The sequence below is a fragment of the Tiliqua scincoides genome, chromosome 4 (assembly GCF_035046505.1).
Source record: "Tiliqua scincoides isolate rTilSci1 chromosome 4, rTilSci1.hap2, whole genome shotgun sequence".
In the NCBI taxonomy this organism is placed as follows: Eukaryota; Metazoa; Chordata; class Lepidosauria; order Squamata; family Scincidae; genus Tiliqua; species Tiliqua scincoides.
Window position 1 is genome coordinate 28,111,305 of NC_089824.1, and position 22,594 is coordinate 28,133,898.

The 22,594-nt window shown below is 44.0% G+C and overlaps 1 protein-coding gene across 1 annotated transcript in view; it reads right to left on the reverse strand.

Moving 5' to 3' along the window:
- ESRP1 (epithelial splicing regulatory protein 1) overlaps nt 1–18,615 on the reverse strand; it is a 35,189-nt gene extending 16,574 nt beyond the window's left edge. Inside the window, exons 1-8 of the mRNA XM_066624790.1 lie at nt 18,484–18,615; nt 17,229–17,357; nt 15,073–15,186; nt 11,226–11,340; nt 5,086–5,181; nt 4,427–4,481; nt 2,393–2,503; nt 80–212 (exon numbers count right to left, since the gene is read on the reverse strand). Of these exons, the coding sequence (XP_066480887.1) occupies nt 80–212; nt 2,393–2,503; nt 4,427–4,481; nt 5,086–5,181; nt 11,226–11,340; nt 15,073–15,186; nt 17,229–17,357; nt 18,484–18,615 (885 nt within the window). The remainder of the gene's footprint in view (nt 1–79; nt 213–2,392; nt 2,504–4,426; nt 4,482–5,085; nt 5,182–11,225; nt 11,341–15,072; nt 15,187–17,228; nt 17,358–18,483) is intronic.
- Nucleotides 18,616–22,594: the final 3,979 nt, after the last annotated feature.

A 22,594-nucleotide genomic window follows, 5' to 3' on the forward strand; every position in this document is an offset into this window, starting at 1 on the left:
AGAAACAAAGATTGGTACAGTCGGACACATCTTCCACCATTTCTCTTAAATACAGATTGTGGCACTTGAAGCAACATACCTCAATGTACCTGTTCCCCATGTGATGTTTGTGCCTTTGCAGTGCTAGATCACGGTGCTCTTCGCTTACAAACCTCACAAGAGCTTCCCCGTTCCTTCTGCCTTGGGCGTTGAGACAAAGTGCAGCCCCTCCTCTAAACAGAAAATACGAGCTTGGAAACTGAAGCCGCAATAAGCCATAAAAGTATGCTCTCCCCCCTGCACACAAACACCCTTGGACACTTCTGGGCATTCACACCCACCTTGCTAAAAGACAAGGAGCAATTTACAATCCCAGGAGACATCCAACAGTACAGTACTTGATTTTCAACATGTTCACACTGCCCCTTCAGTAAGTTAGTGCTCCTTTTTTCTTTGCTCCCATAGTGAGAAAAAAGGGGATATTAGATATCCCAGGGTGGTGCATGGATTTGAACACTCCATGCAAACACAGAATTCAGCACCCCAAGAACCTCTGTCTGCATTTCTTTTTCCAAGGCCACAAAATCTTTACAGCAGCAAAGGAGGCTTGAAAGAATGACGCCAATGCCTGGCAAAAGCTCTGGAGCCACAGAAGGATACAGCAGGATTTCCAGCATCCAGGACTTTAGTGGTTTGCAGCCTTGGGGAGAGAAAAGGATCAGCTGAGCCCTAGTGATACATCTTTGGATAAGGAACTCTTAGTAATCAATTGCATGACAATCAATGTATTTCCATACATTTGTATCCAAGTCAAACCAACAGCTGAAGTGAAAAAGTATAACCAAGATCCAATGCTGCATATTTCCTGTACGACTGGTACTTCCATTTGCCCAAGAAGGTTTGGGAGGTTTTTAACCACTCCCCTTCTGCAGCCCTCCCCCCCCCACTCTCTCCACCCCCAAATATGTTTCTGGGAGTAAGGAACAAGATGGCAAGCATCATAGAGGGAAAACAACAAACCCTTCCCAGTTTCAGGAATCAAAGTGCTTTTTATTTGCATATGAAATATTTATAATCTCACCCTCAGTTTTGTAGATAATATACATGCAGAGTTCAGATAATGTTGCTTTCCTTTTTAAAAGGAAATTTCACACAGACCAGTATATTCATTCACTATACTTTTACCACCACTATCCCATATTGAACATGGGAACATGCCCAAGAAGGACCCCCCCCCCCAACTCAAATTGTTCTTGAAGGATGGAAGCTGCTATCTACTCTAAAATCTGCACTGCCTCTTTCAAGAATTCTAACAGAGAAAGGTGGGTAAGTCGGCAAGACACTCTGCAGCCTGCACATGTCCCTCCCCGGCACAGTAGGAATTGTTCAGGAATATATGCCCTACTTCTGCACTGTTCACAAGAATTTTTTTGCAAGTAGGACCACATGCCAGTTTTCCTGCACAAAAATGTATACACCTAGATCAGTATTCTCTCCCCCCTCCCATCACCTGTGGAAAAACATCACCAATTGAATTGCGCCTTCTCTCTCCCCTTTGTAGTTTCTCCCTCCACTATATTGGAACCAACTGCTACAGAGTTTCTCTCAAGTATGGATTTCGAAAAAAGTATGATCTCTCCTCCAACAATTTGTCATCTGCATGTTGTCTAAGATGGTGTGTCCAATCCTTCCCTCCCATTATTTGACCACTGTTCACTCCACTCCCTGGATTGAACAAGGAGGAGAGGGACAGACCAGATGATGAAGTGCATATGAGAAAGTGCAGAAAGAGGGAAGTGGCAAGTGTGCCTCTGAAGCTCTACCCCCTCTTCCTTTTCCAGTCCTAGGAGTGGGAGGAAGAGCAGTGGGTGAACAGAGGTGGGAGCACTCCACTAATCTGCAACCAGTCAGCCTCATGGATGGGCTGGCCCTGTGTTGTACTGATACATGTCAGTCATTCCAATATATTCTTCTCATGGTCTGCAACTGTACTCTTCTTTTTGCAATATTGTGTATTTGCAATTCCCCTTTCAGTGAGAGCAAGTTGAAGCCCATTCAGCATCCATTACATGGAAACACAGACAACACTTGAGAGGACAAACTTCTCCTCCCTGCATGTAGCTTCTTCCCCCATTGCTGAATCACAATATTAAAATACGTATGCAACCCCAAGGATGCTGACTTGAAAGTTTACTTCATCAAACTCAGTAAGAGCCACTGCCAGTAAAATGTTTAAGACAGAAGTATTGGTAGGAAAGTTATTTCAGGACTCAAATCTATGGAACCAAGCTCTCTCTGCAAAATGCACTCTGCCCATGTTGTGCCCCAACTAAATATTTTTCCTGGTGCCATCAGTGAATGGAAATAGACATTTCCAAAAGGACCACACACACACAATTTTGAGTTTACTAACTTGGCAATGTTTAAGCCTTTGAAGAACCTAGCAATGTCCTGGTCCGATGACTGCCACGGTAAACCTCTTGCTCGGATTATGGTGTTATCATCAACAAGTTCCATCTTGCTGCTGTAGGTCAAGCATAAGGATCTACTTAACTTTCCCATCATTCTGAACAAGTCGACCCTGCTCCAGTATGGCCCATTTTTCCAAGACCCATTTTTCCAAGACACAGACTTATATCCTTCAATAAATGTTTTTTCTTCAAACAATGTAAGTAAGACTGCAAAATCTCTACCAGTTTTTAAATGAAGGATCACTGGAAGATGAATCCATAATCTTACATTGTCTCAGCATATTTTAGCCATTTCTCGTCAGCTTCTTACATGTCCTCCTCAAGGGTTCTCCTTCTCTACACCCTTATCTTTTTTCTTTCAAATTAAACAGGTGTTCAAATAGTTTCTATCCCATTATTTTCCACAGTCACATTACCTCTTCAATCATTTATTTGCTGATCTTCAAATATGAATTTCTGCAGAGGAAGGATGCAGCAATATTGTTTTAAATTACACAGCTAGAAACTGAAAGTATAGATATTGCTAGACTGTGGATGTTTTGTGCAGGACACCTTTTCTGCCATCACTTATTCTCCCTTGCTGTCCTCTGTGCATAGGACCCCATTCCAAATACATATGTAAATAGTGCCATCTTCCTCTCTTTCTTCATATTTCTACATCTTTCCTCTCTTCATATTTTTTAGTTTAGGATTAAAGGGAGTAATCCAAAAGATGTACACAAAAATTAGTTGTGTATGTCTTTTGGATAACCCCCTTTAAGCCTTATTGCCAGCTACAACTATGTGCTCTTGCGTTTGTCCACATCAATCTGCTCTGTTTTCCTTAGCCTGCGTTCCCCTATGCCAGCATCTGGAGAGGAGCAGACTCTGTATTTTCGCCTATGTAAACCTGTAAATTTAGTTTATATGTTGCATTTCTGAACAGAAGTGCACTCAAATCAAAGTGACAACACATTAATAAATGGAGAACCACTTGTGTCAGCAAGGCCACTTTAAAGACCTAAAAAGTTCACAGAAACAAAATAGTCTTCACAAGCATTCTGAAGTGGGCAGTGAGGGGCCAGGCAAACCTCACTGCAGAGACTATCCTATAGTTAGGACACTATAACTGAGAAAGCCTTATCCCTTATGAACACCTCTCACACTTCAGACATTGAAGGCAGGCCTTAGTGAAGGAGTAAAGATCATAAGTATATTCATATGAGGAAGGAGTTCTTGATGCGCCTTGGTCCCATGAACATAGATAGCACTGTATATGCAATTCTCATAATTTGTATGAATGCAACTATGTTTATACTCACATGACCAATGGCTAATCTAATTTAATTTTTCATTTGACCATGACCACCCAGATACCACAGCATCTGGTAGTTATTCTAGCAGTGAGAGGTATTCTTACCTAGCACACCTCAATCTTAATTACTACAAATGTCTCTGATTCACAACCACACCAGTTAAGGTGGATACAACAACCTGCACAGCCCTTAAACCTTATATTACTTATTTGAACAGTTGAGTAGCCTTAGGATGCAATCCTAACCCCTTATGTCAGTGCTTTCCAGCACTGACATAAGGGCAAAGCAGCTCTGAGGTAAGGGAACAAACATTCCCTTACTTTGAGGAGGCCTCCGTGAGTGACACGCAATTGCAGGATGCAGCACATGTCCCATTGGCACTGCTATGCCAGTGCTGGAAAGCACTGACATAAGGGGTTAGGATTGCACCCTTAGTGTCTGAGCTGGAACCCTGGTGCTGTTGATGGTCCCATGTACCTATTCGGGATACAGGTTCCCCAGACCCCAACACGATGTTCCTTGGGTATGCATGGCAGTGTCCTGCAAAAATATAGCAGCTAGGACTAGATCTGGACAAGCCTCACCAAGAGCCTAGCAAATACAACCAGCTGCGGCATTTAAAAGCAGATCAGACTGTGAACCCCAAAACTACACCCCTTTAAAAAGGGAGCAAATACTTACCAGGTACCACTTTCAAATTTGTAGTTTACTCTTTCTGGATCTGAAAACTTATGACCTATAAGAACACAGCATAAAATTATTTCCATGTTAATATGGTTAGAAAATAAGGTAACCTACCCATTTCACAGAGGAAAATAGGTGCATGTGTATACTTTTAAATACTCCCATTCTCATACCAAGGATTGCTTCCTTGGCACCTTCCCACCCTACTACATGCTGCAAAAATCTCTTCTCTGCCAGTCACTCATAAAATTTATGTACTTTTTTTTGGTCCATTAGCAGTTTTCTAAATTTAATTTTACTTCATACAACAGAACTTGTTCAGCACTGTCCAGTATCTGGAAAGCCAGTGGAGACAGAACAGAAGTTGGGGCACATCTATACATTATATATACACCTTTTTTTTACCCCCAAATTTTTGCAAAAAAGAATGGGGACAAAACTGAATAAAGACAGGCACCAGAAAACAGGTTTAACTCATTTCCCAATGCTGTGCCAGATTGCTGGGGCAAAGCCCTAAAATGAGCCCCACATGGTGTGCCATTTGCCCTGATGCTGCACTGGGTTCAGAATTGGACTAGTCAGATGGGTCCTTGGTCAATGTCCTACTTGGTTGAACTCTGATGTCATCCCTGCCCAGATGTATCCCATTTACTTACTGTATGGTTCAGAAATCAGGGTTAGAATGACATTGCCCATATCTTCCACTTGAGAGACTCCAAAACGTTGTGTTGAGTTCTTTTCAAGACACAAATCTGAGCAATGGTGTTAAGTCAGAAAGTTTTAAAGCAATGTTTAAACTTTGCTTAAACAAGATCTTCTTTCCAGTCCTGAAGAGTAAGAGCTTGATACACAATAATGATCCTAGGGCTGCGCTTTTGTACAATCTACTTTTAAGGATCTGAACAACCCACCTCTACCTCTCTAGACCACCAAGCACCCTGCTAGAAAGAGAAATTGCATCAAGAACTAGAAAAGCAGGAACAGAGAATATCTAAATTCTTGATGAAATGAGCATTTTTTAGAAATAAATTCTGGATACCATTTCATGCTTGTACAAATAAATCCAAAGCACAACATTATGCTGACAATTTATAATGTCTCTATTTAGTGCAATGAGTGTACCTAAAAACACATTTTCATAAGGCTGTGTCAGTGGCATCACTAGGGGGGTGTGGGTGGTGCGGGCTGCACCGGGTGACGCACAAGAGGGGGTGACGTGCAAAAATCATGGTGGTTAGGAGTAACCCCATGCTAATTCCATTGGATGTGGAATTTCCAGCAGAATGCAATGAAAAAAACCAGAGTGAAATCTCCTTTCTATCAAAAGTTATTGGAATGCATGGAGCGCAATGGAAAGTGAAACTGAACCGTATTGTGCATTTACTTGTGAATAGACAAACTTGCCTTAGTCCTTTGGAAAGGGCAGGCTAAGAGGAATCCAACACCACCAGAATGGTCCTGATCCAATGAATGTAGCCCCCCCCCAACACCTGAGGAGGCTCTCCCTCCAAGTGGGAGGAATGTATTCAGCCCTATGGAAAGCAAAACTAAGCCACATGGTTGTGTTTACTCACAAATAAGCAAACATTCCTTGGCTCCTGGGACGGTCAGGCAAGGGGAAATGTGAGGCCACCAAAATGGTCCTGATTTGATGCAACTGGAGCTCAACAAATGCTCCAGAAGGCAGCCCTCCCCCCATAAAAAGAATGAAACAGGGTAAGGGGAATTTTTCTTCTGTTTTAGGCTGCAATCCTATCCACACTTTCTTGCCACTGACTATAATGGAACTTACTTCTGAATAGACAGGCATAGGACTGGGCTCTCAGACTTGTAAAGTCAGGTGGGTCCTGATAGTGATATGAAATATAAGAAATTGAACTGGGTAGGAGTGAAAATGATACTAATTCTTTTTTTTGGGGGGGGGGGTGCTATTGCAGGCAGGCTACAGAGAAAATTCACTTGGTGGAACAGGGCTGGCTTCCCCTTATCTAATTATTTGATTTACTTTAATTATTTATAATTATTTATTTTAATTTGCTTTATGATTGGTCCTGGACAGACTGTAATTCTAAAAAGTAGGTCCCAGTGATAAAAGTTTGAGAACTGCGCCAATAAGGTGTTAGTAAGTTGACACCCTGGGGGGAGGTGACACCACTAGCGACCAAAATCACTAAAATCACAGTTTGTAAAAATAATACCATCATGTTATATATCAATGTGTACTTTCATGCAGAATGCAATGAAACAAACTGTGTTGAAATATCTTTATTCTATCAAAAAGTACAGCCAAAAAACCAGGGGGGTGGGACGATGGTAGATCACCATGCCCACCACCTGGGGTGTTGCCCCACCCACTGCATGGGGGGGTGATGTGAACCCCAGTGACACAACTGGGATGTGTTACATTACAGCTTTTTTTTTTACTTCATCAAGTTAATCATTGCTCTATGTCAGGGGTGTCAAACATAAGGCCCGGGGGCCAGATGCAGCCCATGAAAGCTTTTTATCCGGCCCTCAGGCTCTCAGCTGCTGAGCAATGCTGAGGTGTTACTGCTGAAAGGGCAGCCCATGTGAAAATTGGACTCCCCCATATCTTGAAATTTGATCAGGATCTGTGTATTTTCTCTTCTGCAGCTAATGAGTTCCTAAGTGAAAAGTGCTTATTTTTGGTTATGACCTGTTTAATGACATCACTTCCTGCCTAATGACATCACTCCCGGCCCTCAGCAGGCACCATGAATGCTATTCGGCCCTTGGTTTGAAATGAGTTTGACACCCCTGCTCTATGTTTTAGTAAGAGCAGTTAAGTTGTGCATCATCCCAGTTTTCACCATTTTCCAGATTCTCTGCCCCCCTCCAATTTTGCTATAATCATTTTTGCTCCTGCCTGTAGACTGGCAACCATAATCTGGCTTTTCCTTTTACATAATTCTTCAGATAGTTTAATAGTACAGTATAGTCCACTGCCTATAATTTCTGTCACCTTTAATTTCTTCAGTCACTTTAAAACAGCCAGCCAGTAATTTTCAGTGCAATCACAGACAGTTACATGGGAGTAAAACTCAGCAGGCAGGCATAGAATTGCACCTGTTATATAAAAAGCCTGCTTCCTCAGCCTGGCACTTGCAACACTTCCTGGAGAGAGACATGCAGGGTAAGTTTCTTACAAGTATCTAGTACAACTTTAGCAGAATAGAAGAGAGTTTTCTATAATTTGTTGAAATTAAAGTCCAACCTGTTAATGAAGTTAGAGACCTAGGGCTCAATCCTAATTCACTTTCCAGCACTGACACAAGGGTAATGCAACTTTGAGGTAAGAGAACAAACATTGCCTTACCTTGAGGAGGCCCCCATGACTGCCCCCAACTGCAGGATGCAGCACATGCCCCACTGAATTGTGCACTGTATGGTCCAGTTCAGACAACGAACCAGCCACAGGAAGGATTATGAATGTGACCCAAACTTGTGCGCTCCCTAGTTGCCTGAATGACTTTATTTTCTGCAAACCATTGCCAAGAAAAGTTACTAGAACCAGCTCCCATAGTGAGAAATTTTATATGACTGCAGACCTGGGATGACTGATCTACTTTAACATGCTGATTGAGATCTTCCCTGAAAAATCTGTGCATGTGGAAGACTAGAACTACAAGAAGAATGTTCTATCCAGTGAACCCCATGATATGCTAGCTACCCCCGAGTATTGTGCAGGAGCACAATGTAACAGTGCAGCATACAGATACATGCTAGTTCATCTCTCAGTACGTTTCTGTCTTTTAAAGTAGCCTCCCAATAGCTTTGTATAATTTTACATGGTCACCAAATATTTAAAAGCCTGCTTCCTCAGCCTGCATCCCAAGGTAGCACAAAAGTGGTGCACCTCAAGGATCTGTCCTGGGACCAGTGCTTTTCAACCTCTTCACAAATGACCTGGAGACAGGGTTGAGCAGTGAGGTGGCTAAGTTTGCAGACAACACCAAACTTTTCCGAGTGGTGAAGACCAGAAAAGCCCTCCAGCTGTTAATGTAGGTGGAGGGAAAACATGTCCAGTTCATGATTGTGAGGAGCTCCAGAAGGATCTCTCCAAACTGGCAGAATGGGCAGCAAAATGGCAGATGCGTTTCAATGTAAGTAAGTGTAAAGTCATGAACATTGGGGCAAAACTTTACATACAGGCTGTTGGGTTCTGAGCTGTCCGTGACAGATCAGGAGAGGGATCTTGGGGTGGTGGTGGACAGGTTGATGAAAGTGTCGACCCAATGTGCAGCGGCAGTGAAGAAGGCCAATTCTATGCTTGGGATCATTAGAAAAGATATTGAGAACAAAACAGCTAATATTATAATGCCGTTGTACAAATCGATGGCAAGGCCACACCTGGAGTATTGCGTCCAGTTCTGGTCGCCACATCTCAAAAAGGATATAGTGGAAATGGAAAAGGTACAAAAGAGAGCAACTAAGATGATTACTGGGCTGGGGCACCTTCCTTATGAGGAAAGGCTACGGCGTTTGGGCCTCTTCAGCCTAGAAAAGAGACACCTGAGGGGGGACGAGACATACAAAATTATGCACGGGAAGGATAAAGCGAATAGAGAGAGATGCTCTTTACACTCTCAGATAACACCAGAACCAGGGGACATCCACTAAAATTGAGTGTTGGGAGAGTTAGGACAGACAAAAGAAAATATTTCTTTACTCAGTGTGTGGTTGGTCTGTGGAACTCCTTGCTGCAGGATGTGGTGACGGCATCTGGCCTGGACGACTTTAAAAGGGGATTGGACAAATTTCTGAAGGAAAAATCCATTATGGGGTACAAGCCATGATGTGTATGTGCAACCTCCTGATTGTAGAAATGGGCTATGTCAGATGCAAGGGAGGGCACCAGGATGCAGATCTGGTGTGCTCCCTGGGGCATTTGGTGGGCCGCTGTGAGATACAGGAAGTTGGACTACATGGGCTTATGGCCTGATCCAGTGGGGTTGTTCTTTATCCTCACAGAACTCAATCATGTCTTTTCTTCACACCTGAAAGGGGTTTTGGATGTATGCTACATAACAGAGATTCCCACATTAACCCAAATAAATCATGCAGGTACAACAACTCCAAGAATGCTCACTATTGGCTGTGTAACAAATTCCACTTCTCTGATCTCTACAGAAGAGGAGAATGTGTCCTTTTAAGGTACATGATTTATGAATAGCCATGCAAGCTCAAGTCCTTCCATCCTTCAGGCATTTGCTACCGTGAACTGCCAGAGCAAGCTTTGCAAGCAAGAACTATGGTGAATTAGAGGTGATGCAGACAGTGTATTAACAAATTAGCTGGAGCACACTACTGCCAAATCCCCACTTCATATGCAAACTGCAAAACAGCGTGCTACCTTGACATGGTACTCCAAGCCAAAATCATCTCAAAAGTGAAGAGCTAGGCAAATTATGCATATACCACTTTACAGCATTTTCCCCACTTAACCATGTGGGTTACATGTCGTTATTACAAAAGATACGTGGCACATAAGCCACAGTCCTAACCAACCTTCCAGCACTGACATAAGGGCAATGCAACTCCAAGGTAAGGGAACAAACATTGCCTTACCTTGAGGAGGCCTCTGTGACTGCCCCCCAACTGCAGGATGCAGCACATGCCCCCCTGGTACAGCTATACCAGTGCTGGAAAGTTGGTTAGGATTGCACCCTTAGTCAGATAAGCAAGAATGATGTCAGAGTTACAGTGCAGCCAGCAATGTTGTGCTTCAGCTCAACCTGCTAATGTGATCTTATGCTGCAACAGGGCCATTACTTCCTAACCCTTGGCAGTAAACTATTCAAGCATTAGCAACACCCCATCTGGAGTTCTCTATTCAGTTCCACATACCAGAACAAGAGGTATGAAAAGATTCACAGAACACACCCAAAAGGACTGTGGCTGAGATGTTTCAGTAAATGACACCCACAGTACCTTATAATTAGGCCTTATGGCTAGAGAGCTTCAAAACAGAAAGCTGACATGTGGTACAAATTAAGCACAAAACACAGAAATTATTAAACTGTGAAAACAAGGATTTTTATGCTTCATACCTAAGAAGGAGGACACCAAATTGACATCATAGCAGCAGTCAGAAAACAAGGATGGATCAAAAAAATGTATGGTATGTAGTTACAGGGGAAAAGTTGGGCAGTGTCCTTCTCCCCCAACACCCCCACCTGCTCCTGATGGTACTCTGGGCACATCTGAAGGTTCTGCACCCAGTGCCCAACCCCAATGCAGTCCCTGCTATCCCCAGCTCTGGGGATCAGCAGATCCCATATGAATAAGGGATTTCTTTGGCATTCCCTTTGTCCTGGCATAAAGGCATGTCAAGGAAACAATGTTAATCTGTGGAAACTGAGGGGCTCCCCGCTGGCTTGCAGTACTGTTATGGTGTGGCAGAGCAGAAAAGGTGCCCAAATTGCACTACTCAAAGAGAGTAATGAGATTATACTTTACTTTCAGACAGTTTAATCACACACAAGTAGCACTAAGGCACAAGATCCCTTCCTCCATCCCAGGCCTGCCTTATACTCTGACATCAAAGGAAAAACAGATTCAGTTTTTAAACCATCTGTTGCATGGTAGTACAAATACATATTTAGTACCGCATGACTACCATAAAAATCATTGGACTGGAGACCTACATGTGATACTTGAAACTTAATTACACCATTTTTGTTCACTGGAGCAGGGCAGCTAAAGATCTCATTTTTGAAAAGGTTCAACTTGTATTGCCCTTCAGAATTAAAAAAAATTTTTTTTTAAAGGATACGCTCTGCCATGGCTTCAGCATCCAACTTGTCAATTTCTGGTGAACCAGGGCAACATTTCTTGAATTCTTTCCGCAAATCAAAAAAGGAGTAGAAACATTCAGGCAGTAAAATATTCTGCAAGGGGGAAAAGGAGACATTTGCATTTTGTTCAGTTATCACACTTGCAGCCCAAATACTCAGACGGAAAGCGTGTGCAGTTCACACTGCAGCAAACCTTTTCACAAGCCACTTCAGGAGTGATATGTGAATCCTCAAAGGTTAAAAGTGCATGCTGCCGAAAATGTCAACACACAGTCAGGAACTGCACTGTGAAAGGAATGCTCACAACTTCTTGGTTTTGGTCTCCTTCAACCATCCACCCCACTTCTATCCACAAAAGAAAGAAAATCCAGAACCAAGGTAGATTTTATAGAAGATAATTTCACTGATGTGCTAGTTTATAGCCGCTCTTGTCTTTCCAGAATACAAGGGTGATTTTTAACAGAAAGCACAAAGTGGAGGGCAAAACACAACATTTCCTTGGATGTGGACCTATCAACCTCTTTCAGGTACATGTTCTTACTAGGAACAGCATTTCTAAGTTAACTTCCAAGCAGCAAACTTCATCTTAAACTTTCTTTCTAATTGAAACACAGGATTCAGTATGTTATTTAAACACAGAGTTTATACACAGGATTCAGCCTGGCAATTCATACACAGAGGCAGCAGTGCTAGACTTGAAACTCAGTTTAGTACTGTATTGTCATCTAGACCAAATGAGAATAGATGTTTCATAATAGGCACTGAGCAGAGATGCAGACATGCCAAGCAAGGGGTGATGCAACAGCCCACATTATCCATGAGAATCAACAACCATGTGGGCAACTGTTGCTCACGCACATTCATCTTTTGGGCCCTGTTTTAAGACTGAATGCCTCAAGGTTTAACTAGCAATATTTAGCTTTGGAAGTTTTAGACACCTCATAGGTCGCATTAGATCTTCAAAACCAGGGGTGTCCAAACTTTTTGGCAGGAGGGCCACATCATGTTTCTGACACTGTACCGGGTGGGCGGGGGAAAAATTAATTTACATTTCAAACTTGAATAAATTTACATAAATGAGTATATTAGAGATGGCACTTATATGAATGAATGATGGTCTTGCAATAGCTCATGGCCTATAAAAGGCCTTGCACAAAGCAAGGCCAGCCTTTCCTTCGCTGCCAATGTTGCATCACAGATGTGAAACAGCAAGTAGTGGAAGGAGCCCTCATCCCACAGCTCAGGTGAGAGGTTGAACAGTTGTCCTCATGCTGAGAGCAGTTACATTGGGCCAGCGTGGCCTCCAGCTAGTCTCCAGTGGGCCAGAGGCTCATTGGAGACTGAGGGCTCTCAGTGGGCCACATTGAGAGTTCTTGAGGGCCGCAAGTGGCCCCAGGGCCAGGGTTTGGGCACCCCTGTTCTAAACACTTGACGCGTACCATTTGTTTGCATTCCTGTGGGCAGGGAAAAGAAATTAAAAAGCAGCAATATTCTTTTGTGGCAGACTGATTTTTGTTTTGCTGTACTCGGACAGGCATCCACTTCAAGCAGTTTTAGAAGTTTGGAATGTATGCCTTTCTGGAAGAAATTGATTTGACATGGGCAGAACATAGCAAAAGTTGATATAAAAATGGAGTCATATTGTGATGGTAGCCATGTGTTATGTATTTAATCTTGCTCAGAGGATGACACACAGTGCTTAAAATCACTTTGTGTATCTGATAGCAGGTTCATACTGGCTATAGTTGAAAATGAATGTGCTGTCTTGAAGTTTTGGGAGGAAGATAAACTTACAGCAGACAAAGAACATACCAGCTTATGCACCAGTACTGAACTGCAGCAAAACTAGAATTTGCTACATAACGACATTTGCTACTGTGCATGAAAATATACAAAAACCAAGGGAACACTGGGAAATGGTAAGGGAATGTGGGTAGTGGAAACTAACATTTAGAAATTTAAAAGGCTGCCTCTTGGAGCTTTATGCTGTGTTGCATAAAACTCTGTCTTGTTCTGAACTGGTGAACCAAGCTTTGGTTCCAGATCTTAATGTGCATTCATTCTGTTCATATTACCATGAAAATATTACATGGTACACATACAATACTTCAAGTACACGTACATGGAAATAGCAAGCTTTTAAAAAAATGGATTATCACTATTTGATCACATTTTATCTACTTCGTTGCTTTGTGAGGAAATGGTCTATGCAGCCACTTGAGAATGAATATTCTCTTTGTGTGAAGAATGATCCGATTGAGGACATACAGACTTTCCCCCCTTTTTTCTTCCAACTGTTTTTCTAAACACATACTCAAGTACCAACAAAATGCACACCTACTTTTGCTTAACTACAACTGCTGCACTTACGGAAATCACACACAGTTCATTTCCAGAATTTCAAGAACTACAGCAACATTGAAAGATGCAGAACCTAATCTCCTTGAAACCATGCAATCATTTGAAACCATGAACGAACTACACCAAATATTTGGTCAACAGCCACAGTCAGTAATTGCTTCCCATGTGGCTGTCATGTTTTGATAGAGCATCACCCTGTGCAGAATGGGATTGCACTGTCCCTGAAGGAGCAGGTCCACAGCTTGGGGGTTTGCCTGGATTCCCAGGTGGCGGCTGTGGCGGGGGGGGGGCCTTCATCCAGCTTCAGGTGTGCACCAGCTACAGCCATACTTGGATCGTGCAGACTAGCCACAGTGACCCATGCCACTGTGACATTGAGGCTAGACTACTGTAACATGCTCGAAGTGGGGTTGCCCATGAAGAAGGTTCAGAAACCACAGCTAGTGCAGAATGCTGTGGTCCATGTGATCACTGGAGTTAGGTGGTTCGACTCTGTTGGGCAGTTGCTGCTGTATTGGATGCCCATTTATTTCAAGGCCCAGTTCAAGGTGCTCTATATAGCTCGGGGCCAAGATATCTGAGAGACTTCTATATAATCCGGCTCATCCCCTCAGGTCGCTGGAGAAGGACATCTTACAAGTGCTACCTAGGGAGGTTTGATAGGCGGTGAAAGAAATAGGACCTTCTCAGTAGTGGCACCTACCCTATGGAACTCCCTCCTCCTTGATTTACAAACTGCTCCTTCCTAAGAGACTTTCGGTAGTGCCTGAAGACTTTTCTTTTTAGACAAGCCTTCTGAATTCATGGCCTTTTAAATGGAAAAGTTATTCAGATGTCCACAGGTTGGAAGTTTTATATGGTGTTTCACTGTTGCCCTTGCATTTCTATTGCATTTGTGCTTTTGTTATCTGTTTAAAGACAGTTTTAAAGTTTTATTAATATTATATTATAATTTTTAAATTGTGTTTTCATTTTTTGTATGTGTATGTCTCTCCCCCTCTCTTAGGGGGAGAGAGGTGGGTAAAAATATGATAAGTATATACAGTAGTGGGAGTGTATTAGAAAATTAGAGCGCAGTTGTGCTCAGTCCTCAGAGTTCAGGATGGGCTATTATTCTGTTGAATTCAAAATTACCAGAAGGGCAACATATCTGCATTATACAAACACTGAACCTTGCAGCAAAACTTTAGACATGTTAATGAAAAAGGTCTTCATGTGTTCAGTTGGAGTTCATTCCCAGGAAAGCATGCATAGGATTGAAGCCTTAGTTCTGTAACTTTTAAGCATATAAACTATTGTACTGCTTATTATAGGACATTTTCACGAATGCCAGTGATTTCAAGGACAAAACAAACTCACAAACTTTCTGAACAAGCAGCAAGGAGTGTTTAAAAGATACACCATGTCAGAAAATATGATCACTGAGGGCTGGAGGCAGAATTCAAGGAATAATGGTCCACTTACCTTTTTGGAAGCTTCGGGATGTAGAACTTGTCTGATATGAAGCTGCCCATCAGTGCAGAGGCAGAATGAAGTACCTACACCAATATTTAGTTCATTGCTCACAGATTGGTTAAACTAAAAGTTGCAAGAGGAAAAAAGGAGAAATTCACTTACAGTATGAATGGGCATTTTGCAGAACAGTACTAGAACACTCTTATTTCATTACACTTCCAGTATAATACATTGAAATATTTATGGTAGTTTGATCTTGCCTTCCAAGCATAAAAGTCTCCAAGGGACCTTACAAATCCATTAAAATATCACAAGTATAGCAAATGCTATACAAATGTTCACACTTTGGCAAGCTCAGGTCCATGAAATAACAGTTTCTAGAGATACTGACTTATGTGAGCTATTGCAGCCTTGTTTTCCTGCTATGTATAGTCACTGCATTGAGCTAGCAATACCTGGCAAGATGAATATATGCAGAGATAATACCACTGGCCTGTCTGCTGTACACAGACAGTGTACAACACAAGTCTGTTGTAGGATTAGTGTGAAGTAGCTTGTGCAATGCATCACTTTAACATCAGATACAATTTCTATCAATGGCGATCCTGACCCTGGTAGTGCCTTGGGCCAAGCCTGCAAGCTGCCCCCCCCCCGCCTCCCCGACCTTCTGAAGGCCTTGTAAAGGACTCAATGGGTCAAAAAAACCACTTCCAGTTTCACAGAGGAAATCGGAAGCGATGCTTTAATGCCCTTAGAAGGCCTTTTAAGGGCCAGGGAAGCCTTGAAATGTCACTTCCAGTTTCCTCTGTGAAACCGGAAGTGGTTTTTTCGGCCCTCTGAGGCCTTCACAGTAATGCCCATAGGCAGCACAGAGGGCACTGCAGAAGGGTGGATGGCAGCGCAGTGCCATCCGCCAAGCCTGGCACCCAGGGCATTTGTCCCCCTTGCTCCCCCTTCAGGTATGCCACTGATTTCTATGACAGAGACAGAAATCTTTATAGGATCTGGTCTGCAGAGCTCTATGCAGTCAACTGATTTCAGAACTCTCAAGCCAAATTGTGTTCAAAGTTGATCTTCTTACAGCACCTTGTTAACAAAGGTGCATAACTTAAGCATACTATTCCTCTAACATAGCTGACCAAGAGCTTGGTTCTCAATCCACATATTGCTTTATGCTACACAGATTTGTCCTAGTCTGCACTTCTTGTGATAATTCTCTGCAAAATGGACCTACTGAAAAGCATCCCATTTAGAACAATGCACCCATTGTTAGTTGCAATGGCTTATCAATGTGTTTTGAGTTACTATTTAACTTATATATTTCAGACAAACACAGAAATAGAGAGATCTATGACTGACATATCTCTCTTGCAGAGAAATATATGATTGCCAGTTTTAGTATCTTACACAAATAATTACGAACAGCTCAAGCATCAACATCATGTGATGCTTAGTACAATTGCTTGCTAGCTGGTTGTAGTTTCCACTGACTTTTGTGTGCAAGTTTTTAATTGATTAGCAGCTTTAAAAGAATCCTGGGTGCTTAGGGATCCAAATAATTCCAACAGTATTTTCTACGCCCAATCTTAAAAAAATAACCCACCACACATTGAACAGTAGCTGACTAGAGTAAAAATAAGGAAGAAGGAAAATCAGGTTGATTTCTCCACATTCAGAGTGTCTAGATTCTTTGGGGCACTACTAGGTGATGCACAGGAAGTGCCCTTCTGTTATGGCCACCATTCTATGAACACCAACCTGGAACCCAATCTCACTTTACTCAGTGGGCATTGTTGCTGAGTAAGGAGTTTATTTTGGGGGCAGGTTGTGTTTCTAGCATCCACAATAGTTACTGTTTTTGCTTTTCTTGGAGAACATGAGTGGTCAGTAAGATTTTCCTTCCTTCCTTTTCCTTCTAGGTGCTGGAGGCACAGCACCTTCTCTTCCTTAAGCACATGGAATAAGTAGAAGTCCCTCCTGCTCTGGCCGAGTGACTCAGCTCTCCTCCTACATCAAACCCAACCCACCCCTGGAGAGAAATGGAGTGTCTTTCACATTTTGTTCCTTACACACAATAATTCCCACAACAGTTTCCATCCATCCCAGACGGAGTGCCACTGCTCTTAAGAGCTGGTCCTTGGTAAGGCAGGGACCAGGACCCTTACCTGTCTCAAAGCTTGCTCCAGTTGTGGGGCAAGCGTCAAGTTGTCCTCCAAGATCTTGGTTTCCTCTTTACACTCATCTGTCATCTCCAAGTGATCGGGTCCAATCAACACCTCATGAAGATTTCCCACCTTCAGGGAGAAAGAGGAAAAAGATTTTTGCTGCGGTTGTTCCTATAAGCTTTCTCTGATTAAACAGATCACAATGACTGATAGCAAGTGGGACTTATATCTGAGGCCAGCAGGGTGTGGAACTCATGTAGGCCCAGCCTGCACACTAAGAAACAAATGAACTTTTAATCTGTTTATTCAGGCTACAATGTTACTATATGACCTGACTATAAACCCCTATGTAACGCATTGGGGTTTACCTTTTACTAAAATAACCCCGCAGCCAGGGACAAGTGGTGGGCAGGGAGGCAGGTGAGGACTCCCCACTGGAGTCCTTCAAAAAGCTCTGGCTGCTGTGTGCTTGGGCCCCTCACATGGCTTGAAAGACTCCAATGAGGAGCCTCTGCCTCACTTGCCTTCCCAACCACCAGCAAGTCTCTGGCCTCAGCATAGTGCTTATGCTGTTACATAAGAACATAAGAACAGCCCCACTGGATCAGGCCATAGGCCCATCTAGTCCAGCTTCCTGTAGCTCACAGCGGCCCACCAAATGCCCCAGGGAGCACACCAGATAACAAGAGACCTCATCCTGGTGCCCTCCCTTGCATCTGGCATTCTGACATAACCCATTTCTAAAATCAGGAGGTTGCGCATACACATCATGGCTTGTACCCCGTAATGGATTTTTCCTCCAGAAACTTGTCCAATCCCCTTTTAAAGGCATCCAGGCTAGACGCCAGCACCACATCCTGTGGCAAGGAGTTCCACAGACCGACCACACGCTGAGTAAAGAGTACAGTGCAGCTCTAAGCACATTTACTCAGAAGTAAGGCCCCTCAAGCTCAGTAGGAATTACTCAGTGGTAGGGGGGTTTGGGCTAAACCCACCCCATCCTATGGGCTCAAGCCACCTTAGACAAATCAAAGTTTTCATGCACTCAGCTCTCCAGCCCAGGGGGGAACCCAAAGTGGGAGCTTTAACCCCAAGCTCACCCCCAACTCCAGCACCCCACGGATCTCACCAGGAAGAGTTTGTAGAGGAGCCTCAGTTTAATAGATACTTTAACTCCAGTTTGTTGGGAGAAAAGGAAGGAGAGGGGGCCCCAGTAAGTCCTCTTGCTCCTAATCCAACAGCCCCAAGGAAATACCTTCTTATTGGCCAGATCAACCACTCTCCACAGCAGCTGGATCAACTCTCGCTCATCGGATCCCAGCCGAGCCCCAGTGGCCCCCGCGGTGGTCCCAAAGAGGATGACCAGGTAGTCTGGAGATGTGGTCATGATGCCGAGGAGAAGGTGTCCCACACAGGGAAAGAGACACGAACTTCACCCAGAACTTCGTCCAGCAGCCCCCAAGCCTTCTCCCGTGCAGGGAAGAAGAGACCCCCCCAGGACACCCCCCTCCCCAACCTACACCCAGTCCTCCCTCTTGGCCCTAGACCTGCTCCCAGGAGAGAGGCGCATGCCCCGTGTGGCCTGGTGGCTTTAATGGCATGAGAGCCAATTCCAGAACACGGGAGGGCTACACCCTTGGGAGGCACGCAATGGCTGCAGGCTGGGCTGTTTGGGGATGTGGCTCTACCTGCCCACCCCGCCTTCCCACGTGGTGCAGGTAAGAGACACCTGAGGGAGCCCGCCCATTGGCTCCCTCTTCCAATCGGGGCGTGGCAACAGGAGGACAGGGCGGGGGCAGAGGGGTCTTGAGATGGGGACAGTGCCGGTGAGAAGCTGGAGCAACCGGAGATCGCAGGAAGAGCAAGCAGAGGGCACGCCTGGTCTGCTGTCAGGACAGCCCCCCACCACCTGGAGAGCTTGTGGTCCGCATCTGCCTGAGCAACCACTTTCAGGGCTTGATCCTTGGCTCAGGTTCTGCAAATTTCTTCCTTCTCACTAGTTAGGCTACTAACCCAGGCTACGCGCCTATCCACACTTGCCTGGGAGTAAGCTCCATTGACTGTAATAGGACTTAGTTCTGAGTAGGCATGCATAGGATTGGGCTCTGGGGCTGCTATTCACACTTTCCTGGGAGTAAGACTGGGAGTAAGTTAATTGACGATAATGGGGCTGACTTCTGAGTAGACATGCAACTATTCACACTTTCCTGGGAGTAAGCCCCACTTGACTGTAATGGGACTTACTGCTGAATAGACATGCATAGGCTTGGGCTCCCATTCTCGTCTCTTCGCTGCAGTTCTGTGCGCGCCTTCTAGGGAATTAAGTTCCATTGAACACAGTGAGACTTCTTTCTCAGTCAATATGCAGCGGAGTGGGATTTTCTACTACTTGGCGTGAGAACGATCATGGGAGACTGAGGGAGACTGGGAACGCCCGGCCCCCCCGCAAAAAAAAGGCAGGCAAAAAGATGGCAACGGAAAGGCAGGCAGTCCTGAACTGGAGGGGCAATTTACTGTAGGAGATGAAATCTGACCTCATATATACACATTGTATATATGTGTATATTGCATTATTCATTATATTTTTATCCCTCCTGTCTTCCGAGAAGCTTAGGGCAGTGACCAGCTCAGTTATCCTTTTCAAAAAAAAAATTATTTTCCAAAATAAAAACAACAAATATAAACAAACACATAACAAATACAAACTCAATACACAACACAAAAACACACCGTTGGAGGGTGCAGGCAATCATATGTCAATATATCTAATCAATCAATACATATCTTCTAATTTTTTTTATTATTTATTTATTTATTTATTACAGGTACAGGAAAGGAAATAGGTTTAACTTAGGGTGGGTACAACCCTATGCTGTACCCCTGTGTTGTACCCACCATATCTTCTAATCTTGTTCCTCTTCTAGCTTAGCCTCTTAATATCATTTATCTATCATATCATATCCTATATAATATATCATGTATACAATATATTCATCTAAATGCCCTATCTTTATACATCTACAACTTCATTTTCAAGCAAGCATAGAATGGTCTCCATTGCTCTGTGTCTGCTTGCGCTGTTGATCCAAAATCTCTGTAAGTCTATCCATTTCCGCCACATTCATTATTTTCTCTATTAATTCATCTTTCATTGGAATTTTAATCTTTCTAGTATCTAGCATATAAAATCCTTGCAGCAGTTAATATCATAATAACTAAATACACATCATACCAACTCAGTTATCCTCACAACAACCTTGTGAGGTTGGTTAGGTTGAGATGGAGTGGCCAAGGTCACCCAGTAAGTGTGATGGCTAACTGTGCATATTTGAACCTGGGTCTTTCTAGCCTGATGATAAAAAGTTTACAACACTACATAAAGAATGATTACAGAAGATCAACTGTAATTGCAGAAAGACAGAGAAGCAGGGTGGCAGAAACTGACAGTTTCAGAAACTGGTGGCAGCCCAACACTGTACAAGTGGTGTTTGCTTGGATCAAAGCCTCATTGATTTCATAAGCCCAGTTTTACAGCTTTAGAGCCCAAGCCTATGCAGGTCTACTCAGAAGTAATTTCCACTGTTTTCAATGGAACCTCCTCCCAGGAAAGTGAGCATAGGATTGTAGCCTTAGGCTACAATACTTCTGAGACTAATCTTCATTGAACATAATGTGATTTACTAGTAAATATGTAAAGTAAAGGATAGTGCTCTTAGTGCTGTTGCCTGAAGAAGTTAAATATTGTCTTCGAAAGTGCAGTGTGATCTTAAGCATTTAATACAATGGATCATTTGTGAAAAACAAAGGATAGGGCTGCTGTCCCCTCCACACTTCCTTTATGACCCAATACATGGGACATGAGGAGGAGGCAGGGAGCAGGTTGCAACAATAGACAAGCCTCCTGTCACTGTATCAGCAGTTATGAAAGAGAACCCTTCCAAATCCACTGCCTTGTGAGTTGCCACGGATGGTGGCTTCCCAGGTGGCATGCATAACACATGCATGCGCTTCTTGAAGCATGGAGGAGTGAGCCATTTGGAAGCCTTCCAAAACTGGAGCTGCTGTTGTGCAGGGTGATCCTAGGCTGCCCTCCAACACACACATTTACCTGGGAGTAAGTCCCACTGAATGCAAAAAGACATACAATCTGAGCAGACGCATACATCTGTAATGCACGCCTGATTGTAATTTAGAGCACAAGCCCATGCTTGTCTACTCAGAGGTAAGTTCCATTGTCTTCGGTGGAGCTTACTCTCGGGAAAGTGTGCAGCCTTAGTCTGCACAGGGAGCAAGACTGCACCTCTGAGCTTAGTGGGCTTTACTTTTGAGTAATGCGTAGGCTCAGGTGTAACCCGATGTACATGTTTCAGGTCCTAAAACATAAATTTTATGGGTATATAAATGGGCTCTTATGCACATCTTATCTGCAAGTCCCATTAACCTCAACAGGACCCAGCCACAAAGCTGCCCACCCCAGCCCAGTGCATTGAGGAGGAAACTCCCATTGAGCACACGGTAGTTGACTCCTGAGTAAACACGCAGAGGATCAGACCGCAGAGGAATGGAAGTGCCAACGGTGAGGGGTGAGTGGGGAAGGCGCTTGACTGGGCAACATCCCTCCTCTGACGCTGAGAAGGAGGGATCGGAGACTTGTGGGCAGAAGCCCAGAGGCCGTCGGGGGTGGGGTGGGGAGAAAAAATCCAGAGAACATGAAAGGGGGCGAGGCGCAGTTTGAGCTGGGAGAGATTTCCAGTGGTTAGAGAAGTGTTCATTCATTCACTTTGGGCACAAGCCTATGCACGTCTACTTAGATGTAAAGCCCATTGTGGTCAATGGGGCTTACTCCTGGGAAAGTGTGGTTAGGACTGTAGCCTTTCTGCTCAGTCCTATGCAGCTCTGCTCAGAAGCCCCATTATACTCAATGGGGCTTACTCCCAGGAAAGTGTGGATTGGGCTGCCAGGCGGGCAGCTGGCCAGCCTATACATGCCTGCTCAGAAGTAAGCCCCATTATACTCAGTGGGGCTTACTCCCAGGTAAGTGTGGATAGGATTGCAGCCTTTATCAGCTCCATCCACCCTGTCCCTTTGCACCAGCTACGAAGGCGGCAGTAGCCGTTGCAAGAGGGTGCACAGAACCGAGCGAGCAGCTGCCGCAAGGAAGGAGCGCCCAGGCAGGCAGCTGCCAGTCCTGTTGGGCCGGACGACCAGGTTTTGGAGAGAGAGAAACCGCCACCGCCAAAACTGGGAGTTGGCCGGCTGAAGGCTGCAATCGTATCAACACGTGGCCGTCGGTCCCCACCGTGAAGACAGCGAGGCTTCCTGGGAGTGAAACTGAAATGCAGTGGGATTTGCTTCTGAGTAGACGG